Below are 23740 nucleotides of genomic sequence, written 5' to 3'. Positions count from 1 at the left end.
GGAATGAATATGTTCAAATACACATATAATATGTTTAAAAAAGGAAAGCTTAAAAAAGAAGGCAGTTAGTAGGCTTCCCAGGTAGCTCAGTGGTGAAAAATCTGCTTGCCAGTGTAGGAGACACAGGTTCAATCTCTGGTCCAGGAAGATCCCACATGCCACAGAGCAATTAAGCCTGTGTGCCACAACTACTGAGCCAGAGCTCTAGGGCCTGGGAGCCACAACTACTGAACCTCACGTGCCTAGGGCCCGTGGTCAGCGAGAGAAATCACCACAGTGAGAAGCCCATACACTGGAACTAGAGAGTAGCCCCACTCATAGCAACTAGAAAAAAGCCCATGCAACAGCAAAGACCCAGAATAGCCAAAAATAAATAATTTTTTTTTAAAAGGCAGTAGCAAAAACAATTAAAAATAAAACTTACATCCTCAATGACATTTGCTGTTACTGAAGAAACTGTACCTGTTAAAGCATAAATTCAAGATCTTACACCATAAGCTAGAAAATAGTATCATTAATTATATTTATTTCATATTAGACAACTGAAAGGAAATAGAATAAAGACAGATTCTATAATCAAGTATGGCAAAACAGTGTATATGTCAAATATCTTCACATCAATTTTTACCTTGTAATACATCAGAGTTCACAATGGGCAGGGCATCATGAGTATCTGCCAATGACACTATATTGCTTATAACTGGAGTTGCATCTTTCTTTGGAGAAGGGAGATTCGTTGAAGCATCACGTACCACTGAAACATTTATTGATAAAAATGAAAAGATTTCTTATAAACCAGGCAGAATCAACCAGTCAGAAAGCACTGTTTAATAACAAGTATCTCAATGAATAACATAAGTATCTAATAGCTTTAAGTATTGATGAGTATTGGAGTACTTTTTATTAGGGCTTACGAATAGCCAGGTTCTTTAGGATAACATTAACACCAACATTAAACTGATAATTTACATTTTTCATATCTTTTTACGTTTGCACAGTTTCTTAGTCCTTTCGTATTATTTGCTTAAAGTTTCAAGCAAATCTTTACTGTGAAATTACCCATGAAGAACACAAAAAAGATTCCTATAGGATCTCCTAACAGGTATCATTTCTAACCATTCCAGGATTCATCAACTTCAATATGAAGGAGCTAGGCTGGTGTCTTAGGTATTGCAGAGATTTCTATAGTAAGTCCATCTGCATGATGCCTAAGCCCCAAGGGAATTATTCATTCTACTGTCTATGAAATTAACACTACTGGTCCTATATGAGACTCTTTGGTGGAATACATAGTTGGCTCTGGATTATCTATCCCTTTCTATTAGTGAACATCAAAGTATTTTCAACTAGCTCTGCTTCATGTGAAAAATGTAACTCAGAGCCTTGTTTTTATAAAGCAGGGCAAAGTAGAAGATTCTGTATTCTAATACAACAATCTTTACAAGTAAATATTAAATCTTGTGATGAAGTGGCATTCCTTTCATGCAAAAACAATGGAAAATCTTTCTTTGAAACAAGTTTTAGATTTTTTTTTTCCCCCCCTGCTTCCTCCCCACCCTCCCAGGCCTCAACTCCAGCCACTACCTGTTTTAAGTCAGCTTAATTTGGCAATGAATCAAAGTTATAAATTAAGGGAAAGCAGTAATATTGTTCAACAGTTACTAAATCTCTGATAACTGCTAAGCAAATAATACCTGTAGAAGATTCCATCTTAGCTTTACTGTAAGCAGAGAAACAATTAATAGAGCAGAAAAGCTCTGTCTTCCCCAAGTCACTGGTAGTCTCAATCATTTCATCTGTGGGCTTCAATGATTTGCAAAGAACAGGTGGTAGTGATTTGGCTGGTTTCTGTTAAGAGAGTAAAATAACGTTCAGATTCTTGCTCTATGACATATACCCACTACCATGCTTAATTGAAATATTATAATAACAACAAAGTCACATTTTTGCGCTTTCTTAAAAACCAGAAAAAAAGGCCCTTATAGGTTGTAATGACTAAAATGAAAGGAAACTGATTAATCTATTAGATAATTATTTGTATTATGTTAGGTATATTAATAGCAATAACAATACATATGCAAGCAATGAAGTGGTCATAAGATGCTCTTCATTCCAAGAAATCAAACCCAACTTCATAAACGAACACAAGTCTTATAATTACAGATCCTTCCCCAATGCCAACTTGGGCATCAGCCTTTAAAGGAAAGCCTTCCACTGGTGCTAAGGAGGAGTCAGAAAAAAGTGCCTAATACACATTACAAAATGCTGTGGGAATCACTGTTTTCTAGCCTAACTTCATGGTAAAAATTGCAAGCATATTCTAAGAAAGCTACATACAAGCAGTGAGAGGTACAGAACACAGTGCATTCTGTAAGCAGCTAAGTGTGCAAAGGAAAAGGATAGAAATCGAGAGGTTCACCACCTGCTCTTTCTGGTGAAACGGTTAGTTAACACTAACAGTGATGAAATCAAACAGCTTTTAGGCGTACAAAATGCAAAGACAAATACAGATAATAGGTTTTCTGTGAAAGAATGTTGGTAAAGGAACAATGTAACAAAAAACAGTATAATTTTGAAAATTACTATTTTTGTCCCTTATCAGTATGAATTTTCATATTTTGAGAAATGTAACAACTCACCAATATTTAATATTAACCAAGAGTGATATAATTAACATATTACTCACGTGGGAAAGCCAAGACTTAATCTAATTCCTGACTACAGTTCACTAACAGTATGGGTTTTCTCCATTATCAAAATCATACAATACCTTAAATGTAGCATGGCATTGTGTCAGATGTGCCTTTTAACTCATCTAGCCAAATCAGTCGTACCCTATCACACATGCCGAATAACTGAGTACTCAAATATAGGTTCTTAAAATGGGAGGTCTATTTACTGACTGTGAGGGGTAAAGAAAGAAAAGAAGGAATGGCATTAACTGTTTTCAGACAGAGTTCTATGCCCTTTGTTCTCCCATTTCTGGTCCCAAGGGAGGATACTCTCATGGTGTGGGAATTCTGCCACAGAAAAGCTGTGGTTCCCAGATGACCTATTTGAATTGTGGCTTGTTGAGACTCCCATCTTCAACTGCTTGTTTTAAGGAAGAATTTACAGGGATAGAGTTGTATTTCAAAACAGTATCTGAATGTGCAAGACATGTGACAGTCCACCTCATGAAAGGGACTCAGAACACTAACTGTGTCATCTCAATCCAGTAGAGCAGGGTCAGCTTCTCTGTTCTCAGAGCCACACATCCAAGGCTCTCCTATCAGAAATAGAGGATTATTTCTCATTGGTTTACTGCCTACTAGGATTCCTGATTCAGAAAAGCATGCGACATTCTTGATTCATCTTTCAGCCTTGCTTATGAGGTGTAAGAATTAAATATATGGAATTAAAAATAAAAAACATTTCTGTGGTTGAGTCTTACTGACCAACAGGCTATTGTTATTGTTGCCATCTAGTTTATAAATAAGCTTCCTTCTGCTGGCCTTTTCTCAAGGTAAGGTGATCACCCTGAGATTCTTCAGGAAAATCTCCATGCATCTTTTATAATGAACTGTTGTGTAAAAAAGAACTATTCTTTCACCTCTTTCATTATCTTACCAACTAAAAATAATTCCAATGATACTAAAATCTATACCCCCACATTTTCCTAAGGTGAAAACATTCACAAGCCAACTAATGGGAGTACAAGCCAACTAATGGGAGTCAACTGTCCCATTTCTCACTTGAGTCTTATGCAATCAAATTCAAAATGAAGTGATCTTTATTCATACCTGCTTATGTGTAGTAATACTCTTTGAACTATTAAAGTAATGAGACTGTCCTTCCATTTGAAGTATATGAAACATACTAGAGCTAGTGGAACAGTAAGCTCCACAATTCTCACAACAGTTCATGATGAGGTTGTTAGCGGAGTGAAATTTTGAAAAACAGGCATTACAGCAAAGACTATGTTTCACACTCTGGTATTTTACTTCGTACTGAATCTAGGATTAAAAAAAAAGATCCAGTAAAAACTCTGATATTTAAGCAGAATATTCAGAATCCCTAAAGGTTAAGAAATATTGCAACTTACAGCAGTAGTCGTCTGACACATGCTGCACTTGGCTGAAACACTATTAGCACATATGGTAACAACTGGCTTTCTTTTTTCTTCATATGATGAAAGACAAGACTGACTGCAAAAAGTTTTGCTAGTGGTAGTATCTTCCAGCTGAATACTGATCACATCCTTTAGATTTAAAATGTCTCTAAAAAATAAACAACAAGGGCACCATTAAACTACTCCAATTATTTTCTCTTCATAACCTAAACCACTCCCTTAAATAACTCTCTCCCCTTGTTTCATATACCTGAAGAACCGTAAAATAGTAGAAACATAAGCCTTGAAATAAGAAAATCTGAATTTGGTTTGATCTCTGGTTGGGGAACTAATAAGATCCCACATGCCACAGGGCAAGGCCCCCCCCCCCCAAAAAAAAGTCAGAATAGAATAAAAAAAGGAGTAAGAACTAAATAAATTACAAAAAAACAAAAGCAAATGTGATTTTAAAATACTCCATAATGAAATGACAACATTTGGAAGTCTGCATACCTCAGGGAATCAGTATTTTCCAAATGATGATAATATGCAGCAAAAATCATTTGTGGGTAAAAGAACCATTCTAAGTACAAACAGACCACTAAATTTTCAGGTGACAGTACAAAAAATTCACTGATGTGGTTTCAGATTCCACACTACAACTGACATTTAAGAAATTACCATTCAAGTAGTATCAAAAACACATTTACAACTATCTCAAAAGCTAAACACTCCTCCCTTTTTCAATTATTTATTTGTAAGGTCAGATTTTCTTTAGACTTCAACCAAAACAACATTTTGTAACAAACTGAATGCAGAAGTAGATATGAAAATCCAGCCAGACAGTAAAGCAGTTTGCCATACTAATAAAACAATGCTCACTAATTTTTTTAAAAAGCTGTTTTCATAAAAAAATACTTATGTCAATATGCACTATTTACTGAGTTAATAATAGTTAAAAATTCTTCAGTTTAAATTTCTAACACAATATATGTATAGCTAGATGTGATCTACATAAAATAAAGATGGTCTTCAAAAATTGTTGTATGTAAAGGGATCCAGAAACCAGAAAATCTGAGAACTGCTACTACAGGAAAAAACAAAATCTCTGGCTACCTAGATCCTTCAGAGTATCAATCTTTCAAGATAATAGTTTTCCAAATGAAATACTCCTGAAATCAACACTACTTTAATACCCCAATATGAACAAATTTTTAGGTACAAATCTTCCTTGACTTATGACAGGGTTATGTCCAGATAAACCCATTTTAAACTGAAAATATCATAAGTTGAAAATGTACATCTAACCTATAGAACATCATAGCTTAGTCTAGTCTACTTTAAATGTGTTTAGAACACTTACCTTAACAACCTACAGATGGGTAAAATCATCCGATAAAAAGTCTTATTATAAAGTGATGAATATATCATATAACTTAATGAATATGGTACCAAACGTGAAAGAATGGTTGTAGGGGTACATAATAATTTTTACGTTTATGAGTTGTTTATCCTTGTGATCATGTGACTGATTGGGAGCTGGGGCTCACTGCCGCTGCCTCCCATTGTGAGAATATCATACTGCATATTATTGTACTAGCCCAGGGAAAGATCAAAATTCAAAATTTGAAGTAAGTTTCTGCTGAATGTGTACTACTTTAGCACCACTGTAAAGTCAAAAAGTCATCATGGAGAACCACTGGAAGTTGGGGACTATCTGTACTTTTCTTTCTGCCTCCTTAAACAGCACCAAAATAATACATCAGTTTTCATTATCCTAACACCAGTCATTTACTGGTTTAAGCTGTAGCTCTAAATGCAGTATCTGAGTTGTGACAAAATGTTTTTCTAGGATTCACTGTGTCCCTAACAGTGTTTAGGATTTGGGCATACAAAGATGAATGTAATCTAGTCCCTAATGTCCAGAGGTTCATAGTCTAACTGGAACAATATCAATTCTTTTTTTTTTTTGACAGGATACAGCTTTATTGTGAGAAAATGCAGCTGGTACAAGTCTGAAATAGTAACTGAATGTGTAACCCATCTATTTACAACAGCAAGGACTGAGGCTTCCCATACAAATCTGTACTACCTTCTCTCAGCCTCATGTGTATTCATCCCTTTCACCAACAATCATCTCTGGTGATTGAGCTTGCCACTGGCCACAAAGTAGGCACAACTCTTCAGGATGAAGTATTGTGTAGGAGACCCGCCTGTTCCTGTCCCAGTCTACACCTACAGAGCACTCTGGGGGCCCGCCTGCTCAGTGGAGGTGGCTTCAGTGGGGGCCGTGAGTGGCACCTTGGGCACTGACTCAGGTGGAGGGCCAACAATATCAATTCTTTAAGAATTTTATTTTATGAAAAATGTTTTGGGAGTTATGGACACTATGAAAACCCAGACCATGGAACAATTATCTGGGTGGTAGGTGGGGGAAAGGAGAGGAAGGAATGGTATGGGAACAGATAAAGGGTACAAATATCTGAGGCAGATCTTTCAGATAGTAAGAAATTAGCCAGAGGGGAAGGAAGGCAGAAGAAACTACACTGGCAGAAGCATGGAAGTCTAAAATGCTTACTGGCTTTTACTGCTACTAGCATACTAGATTGCTGGCTTCTAATATACTAAGGCCTTATTAAAAAAAAAACAAAAACAAAAAAAATGGGAATTTCCTGGCAGTCGGGGTTAGGACTCTGTGATTTCACTGCCAAGGGTGACACAGTTCAATCCTTGGTCAGGAAACTTAAGATCCTACAAGACATGTGGTTCAGTTCAGTTCAGTCGCTCAGTCGTGTCCAACTCTTGGCGACCCCATGAACTGCAGCACGCCAGGCCTCCCTGCCCATCACCAACTCCCGGAGTTTACCCAAACTTGTGTCCATTGAGTTGGTGATGCCATCCAACCACTTCATCCTGCCCTCCCCTTCTCCTCCTGCTCTCAATCTTTCCCAGCATCAGGGTCTTTTCAAATGAATCAGTTCTTCACATCAGGTGGCCAAAGTACTGGAGTTTCAGCTTCAACAACAGTCCTTCCAATGAACACCCAGGACTGATCTCCTTTAGGTATGGCCAAATAAATAAAGGGTCTTATCTTTCTAACATGATTTAAAATGTCATTTTCAAAGCTATCTTTCAATTGGCTCATGAACCAGAATAAAAACTACACTGACTCTAACACAACATTGTAAATCAACTGATCTTCAAAAAAAAAAAAAACAACCCTATATTGACTCAAAACAGATTTTAAATCACTGTTATTAAAAAAAAACCTCACTGGTAACTGGTAATAAGCTAAAAATTCTGAGAAGTATGTATCAGTACAAGATGCTAATGAACACAGATGAATGCAGAATAAAAAGTTCTGAAAAAAGTACACATTATTCTGAACAATGGATGGCCTCTCCTAGCCTAAGCATCACTACCTTTCCACCAATTAAGTATTTTGTATCAAAACATTTTTATTCCAGAAAAAGTTAAAACTTGATTTTTTGTTCATATTGGATTTCTTTGCCTTAAAGAACAACTTACACACTAAATCTTTCCTGCTTCAGCCTTTTCAATCTGCCTGGGAGCTCTGCTGAAGATGTGTAACGGATAAACTCCAAACACAGGAACATGATACCTTAACTTCTCAGGGCCTCAGTTTTCTCAAAACCAAAAGAAAATGTTTGAACAGGATGATCTCTAAAGTCCCTTCCAGTTTTATGATTCTGCAGAGAAAGAAAGCATGCTGAAGAGAATGCCATACAGCCCACAGCAAAAAAGAAAAAGAACAAAGTACAGTGTTAAAAGGTTTACAAAGCACAAGAGAAAAGGTAAGTAGAATTCTGGGGAGGAAGATGAAGCCAGGGCTAACTCCTGAAGCAGCAGCCAAATGAGGAGCTAAAGCAACCAATGTAAAGAGTTTGTGAGTTTGTTCAGAGAATACCACCGACAGCCAACATTTCCTTGGTTCTTATTACATGCCAGGATTGTTCTGACCACTTAAATGTATTATTGAATGATCATAATTCTTGGGTACATTTAACAAGACAGATGGGAATACTAAGAAGTTCTCAATGTTGCTTGAACTTTGGCATGTATATGAATCACTTGGGGATAAATGGAGTTCTGATTAATAGGCCTGGGGAAACCTGAGATTCTACAGTTCTAACAGGCTCCCAGATGACGTTGATAAAGCCACTCAGGGATCACATGTAGTATCAAAATGTGAACTAAGGAAGCAAGATTCAGATCGTGGCAATTTGATCCCCAAACAAGGTACTATTTGAAAGGCATTTAATCATATTTAGTGGCAAAACTGGTGGCTCATGTATTCTCTTGTTCTGAAACAAAGAACATTTAAAACGTTTAACACTAGCATTTAATGAGAAATAACAAACTAGATTTATAATACCATATGACTCTCAAAGCACTGAACCTTTATATATCTCAGTGTAGAGTTCAAAATTCTGAATGTTATTAAATCACTATTACTTTTCTCCTTACCTAAATTGTCTCACATAAGTAAAAAAGTTAGCAAAAGAGACCCCAATAATAGTTCACAGAAACCTTAAGACTACATACATACATCTATGTTTACTGAAGGCCATTAAATTTTTCAAAGGAAAATTATGAAACAACTTCACTTGCCACTACAAGAGAAGCATTATAAAACTTTACTCCTTGGAAGGTCAAAAAGTAACTTATTATGATTAAGTTTTTAGTAAGTTACTTTCTATACAGTTAAATGATAAAACAGAATGGGCACACAGTTACCCCAATTGTAGAGAATTTCCAATGTAAAGAAGAGGAAAATAAGTTTTGGAAGTCACATTATTTAAAGGTAAAGAGAAAAAAAAAAATAAAGGTAAAGAGAAACACAACTCCTATCGTCTTAATTTCTGCAATTCTCTTAATAAACACACACACAAAAACTACTTCTGAACAATCTATTGCAGGAACCAAAAGCAGAAGCAACTTCTTTACCCTAAACCAAGGTGATTACTTCAGAAAAAAACAAACAAAATTACAATCAACATTCTGATCAAGATCTATGTAGGGAAGTAAAAGAGGGCATAATTTAGAATTATATACTTAGAGCAGTTTGAACAAGTTCTCTTCGGAAGAGCTGGTGAACTGCCAGATGAAATGTATTCAGTGATGCATGGTGTGGAGCAGAAAAGCTCAGTAGAACCTTTCCTCTGATAAGCAGTTTGTCCCTTTTGAAAAACTTTTTTACAACCAGAACAGGAAACCTGAACAGCTGTGGTTGAAATTGAAGGAAGCATCTTATTCATGCCAGATGATGCCAGAGAAAGCTGAATGCCTGTAGTGATCTGAGGAGCTATAAATACAAAACAGGAAGGAAAAAAAAATTAGTATTTATATAAAATTAAGTATGCATTCTTTCATTATCTTTTAGAGGTTACTTCTTCTGGACTTGAAACTCAAAACAATCAATGCACTATTCAAGGGGATTCTAAAAAAGAAGAATAAACTGGCCATCATATTTGTCAGAATAAATATGATTAACTTAAGTAATTCTATTACCACTGTCTGAAAATGCAGAGTTTATTTTCAGGTCATTCTCCTGAGTTTTGGGCTGTTGGGCTTGACAGTACTCCTAAAAAAAAAAAAAAAAGTTGAAAATAATGAAAAGCATCAATCAATCAATAGAAAATGATATATTATGCTCAAGTCTGTTCAGTGAATTGTATTACTGCATTGAACCATGGTATATAAGTAAATACTCCCCTTCTGGTGACTTCTGGCTGGTAACACCCACTAATTATTACACTATTTTCTACTGTACCTAGATACGACTTTATAAGTTTTTGTTAACATAGTCCCTTAGCAGCTACTACAAAAAGAGGGTAGACATACTCAATAATGGTACTTATTTCCCCTTCTTGTTCTGATCACTAACAGCTAATTGTCTTCATAAGGACCTTAAAAACAAAAATTCTTAGACTGGGCTGAATGAGTCTTACAAAGCAGGATTTTTTTTCAGAGCATCAGGCAATCAACCCAAACTTGCTCTATGTCTTTGAATGTTCAAGAACTGAAGAAGTAACAGGTATTTCCTAGATGGACAATATTAATATTGCCCATTGTCATCCAATGGGAGTCATACCCTTTACTTGGTACTAATTTATGTTATTTCTAAACAGAATACTAGAAGTAAATTTAAAATGAAATTGCTTTTCATTGTAAATTTCAACAGGTTCATATACAGACAATCTAAGGAAATTTAGCCCTGCTTACAGCTTGATCTAATTTATCCTTTATATGTTCTTTAGCATTTGATAAGTCTAAAAAAGTTTAAGGATAAAAATGAATCTAATTTGGATAAACAGAGAAAAACTCTAAGTACTTAAAATGTACTAAATAATTCTATTACTTAATAGAGATAGTAGCACAAAAGCATATAACTAGTTATTTGTATTGTTTCAAGTTAAGAAAAATGAAAACAAGTATGTGCTAACCTCAGACAGACCCATAATACCCTAAGCAATCTTTTTTTTTATTAAACCCAATACCCACATCCAAACAGTCCATCTTTCTCTCACATTCTTGCACATGCTTATTATGGCACTTAACCACACATTCTACATTACTTGGTCAACTGCTCTGGGGAAGGAATTAAGATTTTCAACCAATAAACTAGCATCTGCATACTAAAATTTATAATTAAGTGCTACCCTGGAAACAGAAAATACGGTGAAATATCTACCTGAGTATTGTCGGGTTCCACCTTAATTTCCTCTGGCCTCTTAACTTGTGTCACCGCTGCCTTGTCACAGTCACCATTTGTTGGTGATTCTTTCATCTTAGTATCTGATGCAAAGAAATCCTCTAGTTCCAAACTAATGGGTTTTTTCCTTGGGAAACAGTTTCCTAAAATAAATTAGGAGCTGATGAAGAGTCTGATTTTTAAAAGTTCCTTCAAATATAGTAATTTTCTGGAGGCACAAAAGGTTCTTTCACAGTGCCTTTCCTTCATTCATTACTCTGCAGTATAGCTTTGCTTTTTCCACTTCCAGTAAATAAACTCTATGCCTTCTTCTGGCATAAAGACTAGTCTTCTCTACTTTTATTCCCTCAGGGGCCCCTTCCCCTGATTACTGGTTCCTTTCATGCTCAGTCATTTCAGTCATGTCCGACTCTTTGTGATCCCATGGACTGCAGCCCGCTAGGCTCCTCTGTCCATAGGATTTCCCAGGCAAGAATACTGGAGTGGGTTACCATTTCCTCCTCCAGGGGATCTTCCCAACCTAGGGATCAAACCTGTGTCTCCTGGTTCCTTTCACAGAAGCATTTAAATACATTAAAAAAAAAAAAAAAATCCAGTTTCTAAAGCTACTGCCTTCCCTCTGACCAATTCTCCTCTTGTCTTTGAAATTCTCTCCTTCCTTGACTCTTGTAACTCCAAGACCTATTTCTCCTCCAACCTCTTTGCCAGTCTTTTTCTCATTTACTTCACCTGCTTCTAAATATCTATGTTCCTCTAAGCACAATTCCTCAGGACTCTTTTCACTTGCTCATGGGCACAATCTGGGATTCAAGCATCATCTATATGCTCTTTTCCATCTATATGCCTGAGCTCTAGCCCAGGTAACTAACTACCTATTAAATATCTCCACTTAAATGTTCCAGGCATTCCTCAAATTCAAGAGACTTAAAACTATATTCCTGGGCTTCCCTGGTGGATCAGTGGTTAAGAAATCTGCCTTGTAATGCAAGGGACACCAGTTTGACCCCTGGTCCAGGAAGATTCCACATGCTGAGGAGCAACTAAGTCTGTGTGCCATGACTACTAAGCCCATGAGGGGCAACTAGGAAGCCTGCATGCTGCAGCAGGAGCAGCCCCGGAGGCATGAGAATCCCTGCACGCACAACAGAGAGTAGCGCCCCTTCTTCTACTGGAGAAAGCCTGCATGAAGCAATGAAGACCCATCACAGCCAAAGAACACAAAACACTTAATTCTCGTATTATCCCCAGAAGCCTGCCTTATACATGTCGTCTTTCTTGGGAAATGGCTTTATGGTATGTATATACCCAATTTTCCAGGCCAAAAATCTAGGGATAGCCATAAATTCCTCTTCTCCCAAAGTCTCACATCTCATCACCAAATTGGATCAAATGATTGTCTTGAATCTATTTTCTCATTATACTTAATGCCTCCTCCACCTCCCATCAATTCCTTTTTGGTAAATAGTATTAAGAAGAAACAACAAGCCCAAGATGGACTTATTTGTGCTAAGTCCCATCAAGACTAATACCTAACTGAACTGTAGTTTCAGACTCTCCAAATAGTGAAATTTTAAGCCAGTCAGTTAATTTCTTGGTCAGCACTAATGAGGTAATCTGCCCAAAACACTGTCTGAAATAGTCTACTCTTTTAGCTTCCTTATCCTACCTTCTTTCTGCCTATAAAACCTTCCATCTTGTACAGCTCCTTGAATATCCTGCTATTCACTAGATGGCATATTGTCAGATTTCTGAATGATACTGATTAGATCTTCAAATTTACTGGGTTGAATTTTTTTTTTAACAGTAGCTAATATCCAAAATCAAAATATAAAAGACTGCGTGCATTTAGCTTAAAAAAGAACTCCCATTTTATAACTTTTGAGGAACTAACTACAGGAGCCTTTTGATTATGCAAAGCAGATTAGAGTCCCTGGAGAAATAGAATCACATATGGCTTTCTTGATGTAAGAGAACCATTTTGGCCTAAACCATTTTGTGATCTAAGCCTGGCTTCAACGCTTGCCCTTCAGCAGGTCTTAGTAATTAATGATCTTGCTCGTGGTGGTGGCAGCTGCTCAGTCATGTCTGACTCTTTGCAACTCCATGGACTGTAGCTTGCCAGGCTCCTCTGTCTCTGGAATTCTCTAGGGAAGAACACTGGAGTGGTACCCACTGCCTCCTTCAGGGTAGCTTCCCGACCTAGGGATCGAACCCAGGTCCCCAGATTCTTTACCGTTTGAGCCACCAGGGAAGTCCAAAATGAATGAGTTGAACCAGATAATCTAACACTAGTGCTAAGTCACTTCAGTTGTGTATTACTCTGTGACCCTACTGACTGTATCCCGCCAGGCTTCTCTGTCCATGGGACTTCCCAGGAAAGGATACTGGAGTGGGTTGCCATGCCCTTCTCCAGGGGATCTTCCCAACCCAAGGATCAAACCCACATCTCTTATGTCTCCTGCACTGGCAGGCGGGTTCTTTACCACAAGTGCCACATGAGGGAATGCTGAAACAAGGGAGGAGCAGTCAAGAAACAACACTGCTGCCGTGGGGGGCAGGGCCCTGGTTCCTCAAGGGAATACCTTTGAGGTCCACAGGAACTAAGGCTCCCTTCCAGCTGGAGGGTGGGAAGATGATGTTGACCCTCCAGACTTCAATCAACTAAACCTTGGGCTCTGTTGACCTTTGTTCCAATGCTATGCTGAATTCTTCTCTGTTCAAGCCCCTTCGTGAATATGCAAGTACGCTTAAAGAAGAAGGAAATGGCAACCCACTCCAGTAGTCTTGCCTGGAAAATTCCATGGACGGAGGAGGCTGGTAGGCTACAGTCCGTGGGGTCACAAAGAGTCTGTCACGACTGAGTGACTTCACTTTCTTTCTTTCACTTTAGTTTAAAACTTTCCCAGTTTTGCTGTTGGGGAGACAATGCTTTGGGTAAGCTCCCCAGTGTTCTCCTTACTTGCTACATGTATATGTGCTCAGTCTCGTCTGATTCTTTGCTATCCCATGGACTATAGCCTGCCGGGCTTTTCTGTCCATGGGATTTCCCAGGCAAGAATGCTGGAGTGGGTTGCCATTTCCTTCTCAAGGGGATCTTCCCAACCCAGGGACCGAACTTCCATCTCCTGCACTAGCAGGTGGATTCTTTACCACTGAGCCACCAGGGAAGTAAATAATGACAAATATTTCCTTCTCCCAGTATTTGGCATGGTTGTGTCTATTGGCTTGACAACCACCAAGAGGTAAACCCAGTTTTCAGGTAACGATTGTTCAGTCCCAAGGCCTCTATTTTCAAGGACAGACTGGTTCCTTGCATTCTCTTTTCCTTGCATGCTAAGTAGCTTCAGTCATGTCCAACTCTTCGCCACTCTAAAGACTGTAGCCTGCCAGGCTCCCCTGTCCATGGGATTCTCCAGGCAAGAATACTGGAGTGGGTCGCCATGCCCTCCACCAAAGGATCTTCCTGACCCAGGCATCGAACCTGTGTCTCTCTTTTTGAACCTGCATCTCCTGCGTTGGCAGACGGTTCTTGGCCTATTTTCCATTTTTCTTGCAGCTGCCACCTCCAATTCTAAATCCTCTGGAACTCTTTCCCTTCCTAACCTTCACTGCAGAGGACAAGTCTCCTGGATTCTTTTTCTTATACCACCTCCATGAGAAAAGGAAACTCTTTGCTTTACAAATAATGATTACAAGGGCAGGAGATAAGTAAAACAGATAAGGTTAAGTTAAAGCTCTTACTGGAATAATTCCAGGTCTACGGTTTTATACTGAGTTAGTATGTTGAAAATCCCCAAGTTCTGTCACTGTCTTTTATTTCTGAGGTTGGAACTCAACCACCAACCTCACCCTGATCTTTAACTCAGCTTTTACTGTAATCTCCTATCTCTAGGCAGAAAATTAAATAAGGCCTCACGGTGCAATAAAAACTCATACAGCCTCTGCTCAGTCCATTTGAGCATTATATACAATCAGTAGAGTAAAACTCGCTGGAAATTAACTACTAGATTGTAGATACCCTTCACTTGAAAGTAAATATGCTATATTAACTTTAAAGATCAATTAAAAATAGAATATCGAGGAATTCCTTCAAACATGTCAGTCATCACACAGGCAAAGAATAGAAAGTACCTTGAAAATGTAACTAATCAAAATATATTTGAGACAGAAGAAAATGGTACATAACACTTCTTTAGCTACTAAAAAAACAAAAAGCAATAGACATACATGAACAACAAATTCATTACTACTTCCTTTCTCAATAAGATGAACAAAGGAGTAACAAGTCCTAGAGACCTCTTTTTAACATAATCCCATCCATCTTCCCAAACTGGAGCTAAACCACATATACACTGGAGACTATTAATAGTCACAGAATAAATGTGGAACATCTTCCTGCTAGTTAATTAAACAAATTTTAATTTAAACCAAAGAGGGACAGATTATGAAGCAGAAAACTCACATTATTTTTAAAAGAAAACATGAGGATCAGAAAGAGAGTAAAAAGGACTTCCGTGGTGGTGTAACAGATAAGAATCCGCCTGCCAATGCAGGGGACATGGGTTCAATCCCTGGTCCAGGAAGATTCCACATGCCAAGGAGCAATGGGGCCCATGAGCTGCAACTACTGTGCCTGTGTGCCGCAAAAAGAGAAGAGGCTATGCACCGCAGCAAAAGGGCAGACCCCGCCTACCTCAGCTAGAGAAGCTCTGGGTGCAGCAGCCGAAACCCAGGGCTGCCAAAAGTTAAAAATAAATAAATAAATAAAATTACAAAAAAAAAAAAAAAAAAAAGAGTAAAAAAAAAATCCCATTTGATATGATGTCAACCCCTTCACAAAACTCTAAGAAATAAATTTAATCAAGGAAGTGAAAGACCTATACACTGAAAACTACATAACATTGATAAAAGAAACTAAATATGATTCAAAGAAATGGAAGGATATCTCATGACCTTAGATTTGAAGAATACTGTTAAAATGTCCATACTACCTAAAGCAAACTATAAATTTCATGTAATCCCTATGAAAATACCCATGATACTTTTCACAGAACTAGAACAAATAATCTTAAAATTTATACAGAACCATAAACACAAAAGAACAACATTGGAAACATAATACTTCCAGACTTTGGACTACATTACAAAGCTACAGTGATCAAAACAGCATGGTACTGGCACAAAAACATACACATAGCTCAGTGGAACAGAATAACCCCCCACACACATGGTCAATTAATCTATGACAAATGAGGTGAGAAAACACAGTGGAGAAAAGACAGTCTTTTCAGCGAGTGGTGTTAGGAAAGCTGGACGGCTATATGTTAATAAGTGAAATTAGAACACTCCCTCACTCCATGTACAAAAGTAAACTCAAAATGGTTTAAAGACCCAATTATAAGACGCCATAAAACTCCTAGAAGGGAACACAAGCAAAATATTTTGGACATAAATCATAGCAATATTTTCTTAGATCAGTCTCCCAAGGCAAAAAAAAAGCAAAAATAAATAAATGGGACCTAATCAAACTAAAAAACTTTTGAACAACAAAGGGAATAATCAATAAAACAAAAAGAAAACATACAGAATGACAGCAAATATTTGCAGATGGCTTAATTTCCAAAATATACAAACAGCTCATACAATTCAATATCAAAAAACACCAAATAACCCAATTAAAAAATGGGCAGAAGACAGCCATTTCTCTGAAGAAGTCACACAGATGGTCAATCAAGTCAGGTCAGTCGTTCAGTCGTGTCCGACTCTTTGCGACCCCGTGAATTGCAGCATGCCAGGCCTCCCTGTCCTTCACCAACTCCCAGAGTTCACTCAAACTCATTTCCATCAAGTTGGTGATGCCATCCAGCCATCTCATCCTCTGTCATCCCCTTCTCCTCCTGCCCCCAATCTTTCCCAGCATCAGAGTCTTTTCCAACGAGTCAACCCTTCACATGAGGTGGCCAAAGTACTGGAGTTTCAGCTTTAGCATCATTCCTTCTAAAGGACTCATCTCTTTAGAATGGACTGGTTGGATCTCCTAGCAGGCCAAGGGACTCGCAAGAGTCTTCTCCAACACCACAGTTCAAAAGCATCAATTCTTCGGCGCTCAGCTTTCTTCACAGTCCAACTCTCACATCCACACATGACCACTGGAAAAACCAGAGCCTTGACTAGATGGACCTTTGTTGGCAAAGTAATGTCTCTGCTTTTGAATATGCTATCTAGGTTGGTCGTAACTTTCCTTCCAAGGAGTAAGCGTCTTTTAATTTCATGGCTGCAGTCACCATCTGTAGTGATTTTGGAGCCCAGAAAAATAAAGTCTGACATTGTTTCCACTGTATCCCCATCTATTTGCCATGAAGTGATGGGACCGGATGCCATGATCTTCGTTTTCTGAATGTTGCGCTTTAAGCCAACTTTTTCACTCTCCTCTTTCACTTTCATCAAGAGGCTTTTTAGTTCCTCTTCACTTTCTTTCATAAGGGTGGTGTCATCTGCATATCTGAGGTTATTGATATTTCTCCTGGCAATCTTGATTCCAGCTTGTGCTTCTTCCAGTCCAGCGTTTCTCATGATGTACTCTGCATATAAGTTAAATAAACAGGGTGACAATACACAGCCTTGATGTACTCCTTTTCCTATTTGGAACCAGTCTGTTGTTCCATGTCTGGTTCTAACTGTTGCCTCCTGACCTGCATACAAGTTTCTCAAGAGGCAGGTCAGGTTAGTCTGGTATTCCCATCTCTTTCAGAATTTTCCAGTTTATTGTGATCCACACAGTCAAAGGCTTTGGCATAGTCAGTAAAGCAGAAATAGATGTTTTTCTGGAACTCTCTTGCTTTTTCGATGTTCCAGCAGATGTTGGCAATTTGATCTCTGGTTCCTCTGCCTTTTCTAAAACCAGCTTGAACATCTGGAAGTTCACAGTTCACATATTGCTGAAGCCTGGCTTACAGAATTTTGAGCATTACTTCACTAGCGGGTGAGATGAGTGCAATTGTACGGTAGTTTGAGCATTCTCTGGCATTGCCTTTCTTTGGGACTGGAATGAAAACTGACCTTTTCCAGTCCTGTGGCCACTACTGAGTTTTCCAAATTTTCTGGCATATTGAATGCAGCACTTTCACAGCATCATTTTTCAGGATTTAAAATAGCTCTATGAAGACCTACAAGACCTTTTAGAATTAACACCCAAAAAAGATGTCCTTTTCATTATAGGGGACTGGAATGCAAAAGTAGGAAGTCAAGAAACACCTGGGATAACAGGCAAATTTGGCCTTGGAATACAGAATGAAGCAGGGCAAAGGCTAGTAGAGTTCTGCCAAGAGAACATACTGGTCATAGCAAACACCCTCTTCCAACAACACAAGAGAAGACTCTACACATGGACATCACCAGATGGTCAACACTGAAGTTAGACTGATAATATTCTTTGCAGCCAAAGATGAAGAAGCTCTATACAGTCAGCAAAAACAAGACAGGGACCTGACTGTGGCTCAGATCATGAACTCCTTATTGCCAAATTCAGATTTAAATTGAAGAAAGTGGGGAAAATCACTAGGCCATTCAGGTATGACCTAAATCAAATCCCTTATACAGTAGAAGTGAGAAATAGATTTAAGGGACTAGATCTGATAGATAGAGTGCCTAATGAACTATGGACGGAGGTTCATGACACTGTATGGCAGACAGGGATCAAGACCATCCCCATGGAAAAGAAATGCAAACAAGCAAAATGGCTCTCTGGGGAGGCCTTGTAAATAGCTGTGAAAAGAAGAAAAGTGAAAAGCAAAGGAGAAAAGGAAAGATATAAGCATCTCGATGCAGAATTCCAAAGAATAGCAAGGAAAGATAAGAAAACCTTCCTCTGTGATCAATGCAAAGAAATAGAGGAAACAATAGAATGGGAAAGACTAGCGATCTCTTCAAGAAAATTAGAGATACCAAGGGAACATTTCATGCAAAGATGGGCTCCATAAAGGACAGAAATGGTATGAACCTAACAGAAACAGAAGATATTAAGAAGAGGTGGCAAGAATACACAGAACAACTGTACAAAAAAGTTCTTCATGACCAAGATAATCACGATGGTGTGATCTAGTTAGACAAGACAAATATATCACTTATAAGTGGAATCTAAAAAATAATACAAATAGTCTATACACAAAATAGAAACAAACTCATAGGCACAGAAAATAAGCTTAACAGGTTACTAAAAGTGAAAGAGGGGAAGGAGGGATAAATTAGGAGGATGAGATTAACAAATACAAACCTCTATACATAAAACAGGCTTCCCTGGTGGCTAGAATAGTAAAGAATCTGCCTGCAATGCAGGAGACCTGGGTTTGATCCATGGGTTAGGAAGATCCCCTGGAGAAGGAAATGGCAACCCACTCCAGTATTCTTGCCTGGAGAATCCCATGAACAGAGGAGCCTGGCAGGTTACAGTCAATGGGGTCACAAAGAGTTGGACACAATTGAGTGACTAACACTTTCTTTCATACATAAAACAAGGATTTACTTTATATATAGCACAGTAAACATTCATACAGCCAATATCTTATAATAATCTATAATGGAAAATAATATGTTATGGAAATATATGTGTTTGTATATATATATATTATAAATATATAACTGAATCACTCTGGTATACACCTGAAATTAACACAATACTGTGTCAACTTCAATGAAACAAAGAAAAACCCATGAGACTGCAAAGAATTTGCAAGCTATTAGAAGTTACTTCCAAATACATAAACAGACCTCCAGAGGAAATGTATACACTTCCCTCCTGGAAATAACAATACTGCATATATAAAACCTGTTGATGAAAAATTAAACAACTGTCAGTCTAAGAGAGAGGATTTTATTTGAGCCAACTGGAGTATAAACTGGGAAGTCTTTCAGAAAGCGCTGGGGAGGGTTTCATCTGTTAGGAGATGAAGGCACCATCACATTCATTTTCAAGACAAAGGATCATATGTCAAAATAACACACTGACACTTTACATAAAGGTCATCAAAGATACAAAGTCTAGATAAGCATGTAGAAAGTGAGCAGTAAGTCACCATGACTCCTCACTGAGCTTGGAAAGAACACTAATCTTTTAGGAAATTCCATTGCTAGAGGGAGGAAAAATAATCGGCATTATAATATTACTGGCCATTATATATATTGGCATTATAATAATAAATGCCTGAAGGCATTCCCATTTTGGGGGTGGTCTGGTTAATGTATAATGCAGATGAACACTACACACTAAAGGGGGAGAGAGGAGGCCCAAAGGGACACAGAAGATAATTCTATGCTTAAATTTTTTTCTTTCCTTAAGATATAAACTTCATCAAACCTGATGCTTCAAACTGAGTCACTTTAATCTTTTCATTCTTCCCCACTATACTTCTGCTCTCACTCTTCTCCTACTTGCAAAGTCATTTTTGCCTATTCAAATTCTACTCAGCTTCTAAACCAACTCAGCTCTGCTGCTGCTGCTTGCTGCTGCTAAGTGGCTTCAGTCGTGTCCATATGGAGTCTGTGCGACTCCATAGATGGCAGCCCACCAGGCTCCGCCGTCCCTGGGATTCTCCAGGCAAGAACACTGGCGTGGGTTGCCATTTCCTTCTCCAATGCATTAAAGTGAAAAGTTTGAGTGAAGTCGCTCTGTCGTGTCCAATTCTTAGCGACCCCATGGACTGCAGCCTACCAGGCTCCTCTGTTTATGGGATTGGCCAGGCAAGAGTACTGGAGTGGGTTGCCATTACTGGAGAGAACTAAAACTAAGATATGCTTAGACAAGATAAATTGAGGCCTATCAGAATAGCTTCTAGCATGCTAAAACCCTGCCACTGGCAATAATTATAAAATTAAGACTACCCCTGAGGACACTTTCCAGGATAAAGCAGTCTTATCTCTTAGGAATTGTGACCTTTACTTCTAGGGTTTGGCGCCCCCCTCTCCCCACCCCCCACCCCACCTGCAGGAATCTCAACTGAAAGTCCACGTTTACCAAGTCCCCTCTACTTAAACTTCAATTGCTCCTAACTTTGCAAAGCTACTATAATCTACTTTTAGGTGTTTATCCTCCCAACTGCTGTTTTCTCCTAGGTTTTTTTGAGTCTTGCTTTGTAGATGTGCAGTTCAGGAGTTAGCTAAAAAGTGGAAAGTGAAAGTGTTAATCGCTCAGTCCTGTCCAACTCTTTGCGACCCCATGTTCTGTCCATGGAATTCTCCAGGCAAGAGTACTGGAGTGGGTAGGCATTCCTTTCTCCAGGGGATGTTCCTGACCCAGGGACTGAACTCACATCTCCTGCATTGCAGGCAGATTCTTTACCATCTGAGCTACTAGGGAAGCCCAAAAAGTGGAGGAGGGGAATATTTGTCTGCAAATTTGGAGGGCTTATGCCTCAGAGGTTCTCTCCTCCAAGATTGTACCACTTGAGTTTCAACTACTTCAGATCAGATCAGATCAGATCAGTCGCTCAGTCGTGTCTGACTCTTGGCGACCCCATGAATCGCAGCATGCCAGGCCTCCCTGTCCATCACCAACTCCCGGAGTTCACTGAGACTCCACGTCCATCGAGTCAGTGATGCCATCCAGCCACCTCATCCTCTGTCATCCCCTTCTCCTGCTGCCCCCATTCCCTCCCAGCATCAGAGTCTTTTCCAATGAGTCAACTCTTCTCATGAGGTGGCCAGAGTACTGGAGTTTCAGCCTTAGCATCATTCCTTCCAAAGAAATCCCAGGGCTGATCTCCTTCAGAATGGACTGGCTGGATCTCCTTGCAGTCCAAGGGACTCTCAAGAGTCTTCTCCAACACCACAGTTCAAAAGCATCAATTCTTCGGCGCTCAGCTTTCTTCACAGTCCAACTCTCACATCCATACATGACCACAGGAAAAACCATAGCCTTGACTAGCCGGACCTTTGTTGGCAAAGTAATGTCTCTGCTTTTGAATATGCTATCTAGGTTGGTCATAACTTTCCTTCCAAGAAGTAAGCGTCTTTTAATTTCATGGCTGCAGTCACCATCTGTAGTGATTTTGGAGCCCCAAAAAATAAAGTCTGACACTGTTTCCACTGTTTCCCCATCTATTTCCCATTCAACTACTTAGGCAACCCAAAATTCTGGTCTCCTTAACTCAACTATGCTATAAGAAGATACGGTTGGAGATAAAATGCAAGAGTGCCAGAGGAAGGAAATAAGGTTAGAAGAGTAGATTTGAATCATATCAGGAAAGTACTTGAATATAAAAACTTTGTGCTTAAGCTTTTGGGGTTCAGCAACCATTTCATTCATAGTTCTTTTCTTAAGTAAAAATTTACTTAAAAAAAAAAAAACCTAATAAAATAAACCTAATAAAATCCTAAGATACACTCAGCTGTGTTACACATTAAATGTTAGGTATTTTGGAGACTTCCAAAGCTTTAATTTGTGCTAAATTACAGAGACCTATAGAAAATAATTTTTCCATCCAGGTGAACACAGTTGATGTATCACTAGTAAGGAAGATTACAGCTTTGGACCTATCCTTTTTGGGTTCTGAACTGTATATATCCACTCACAGAAAATCCTAGAAGTAAATTCACTATTTAGCAAAGGAGTCTACTCCTCTGAGTAACACTCTTGATTTAAGACTAAGACTTTAGTTGGGCAAAGTGCTGAGTCCTGATTCCATCAGGACTAACTGTAATATATTTCGTGTTATATATTTTGGGGGCGTCTTGTCATATAATTGTGATGAGAAATACAAGCAATCGTCAGATGTTATTAATGATTCAACCCTTAGAGAACTCTCCACTTACCGACTTTTGAGCTTTCGGTTCAGTTTAATTGAAAAGTATCAGACTGCAACCTGAGAAAGTTCAAAATGTAACCATCCATAAAACCAAGTTACTTTCAATCTTGTACACTAGAGCAAAATACTGCAATAAAATGATGAAGACTGCACCTTCATCTAATTCCAATTTCAAATCCGAATTAATTACGAAATTCTTATAATTTGAAACTCTCTCTTGGCAAACATCCCGTGTACAATTCTATTTGCAAAAGGAGTGTCAAGATTTTTTAAGTTTGAAAAAGTAATTGCCTTAACGAGGTAGATAGAGCCACAGGTGTGATCTAATGAAACGTTTCAGAAACGGAGGCCGCAGAGAGACACCCAAGGCTGAAAAGCAGTTACGGCGCAGCGGTAGTAGGCGGCGAGAAACGCGGAAAGTCTTGGCAAAGACGCCCCGACTCTGAGGACAAAGTTAAAGGAGACGACAAACACTAGCCAGGGGGACTGACCCTGAATTCTCGACCCCCACAGGGCGGCATCCACAGGCAAGGCTGGGTTCCTAGAACCCCGGCTCTCCCGGACACTTCATCTTCCCTCTGACTGGTGAAACTCTCCGCTCGCCTCTGGTAAAGCACATGAATAAAGATCGACGCCACAACCGCTTAAGGAGGCTTCCCAACTTCTTTCAGGAACGCCCGCCACGCGAGGTTTCTAAAAGCAGTTTCGACGCAAAACGGTCTCGTAGGCCCCGCCCCTTTCCCGTCGTGCGCTGCGGCCGAGCTTGCGCAGTGCATCCGGCCAGGCTCACCCCCTTGAAAAGGCGACCTTGGGACTGGAAAGCCGGTGGGCGTGGCGGCGGCAGGAGGGGCGTTTAGGTTTCTTGAATTTGAGTGACGGCTCTATAGGCAATTTGTGTAAATCCCAGTGTCTTCGTCCTAGACATCCGCTTGCAATGCAGGAGATCCCGGTTCGATTCTTGGGTTGGGAAGATCCCCTGGAGAAGGGAAAGGCTACCAACTCCAGTATTCTGGCCTAGAGAATTCGATGGTTGCAAGGAGTCGGACGCGACTTTCACTTTCGTCCTAGAAGCGGGGATAATTTTAGTGTTTGCATCGTAAACTTGTGAAGATTAGC

General features: G+C 39.0%; 1 protein-coding gene across 24 annotated transcripts in view; it reads right to left on the bottom strand.

Moving 5' to 3' along the window:
- The window catches only part of ZMYM1 (zinc finger MYM-type containing 1), a 28407-nt gene extending 5097 nt beyond the window's left edge, over nt 1–23310 (bottom strand). For 3 of the 24 annotated variants that reach the window (XM_086378473.1, XM_086378621.1, XM_086378640.1), the window contains exons 1-9: nt 23116–23310; nt 10806–10969; nt 9623–9695; nt 9167–9416; nt 4085–4259; nt 3783–3995; nt 1695–1848; nt 629–754; nt 425–462 (exon numbers count right to left, since the gene is read on the bottom strand). In XM_086378473.1, the coding sequence (XP_086234599.1) occupies nt 425–462; nt 629–754; nt 1695–1848; nt 3783–3995; nt 4085–4259; nt 9167–9416; nt 9623–9695; nt 10806–10901 (1125 nt within the window). In that variant the 5' untranslated portion in view covers nt 10902–10969; nt 23116–23310. Of the gene's footprint in view, nt 1–424; nt 463–628; nt 755–1694; nt 1849–3782; nt 3996–4084; nt 4260–7618; nt 7801–9166; nt 9417–9622; nt 9696–10805; nt 10970–23115 lie in introns of all 24 variants that reach the window. The other 21 variants (XM_086378489.1, XM_086378630.1, XM_086378655.1 and 18 more) reach the window with 18 other exon arrangements.
- Nucleotides 23311–23740: the final 430 nt, after the last annotated feature.

The sequence above is a fragment of the Bos grunniens genome, chromosome 3 (assembly GCF_055505025.1).
Source record: "Bos grunniens cultivar Pamir isolate PY7600 chromosome 3, Bosgru_T2T1.0, whole genome shotgun sequence".
NCBI lineage: Eukaryota > Metazoa > Chordata > Mammalia > Artiodactyla > Bovidae > Bos > Bos grunniens.
The sequence above is the reverse complement of the archived record's forward strand: the minus strand, read 5'-3'. Positions and strand labels throughout refer to the sequence as shown.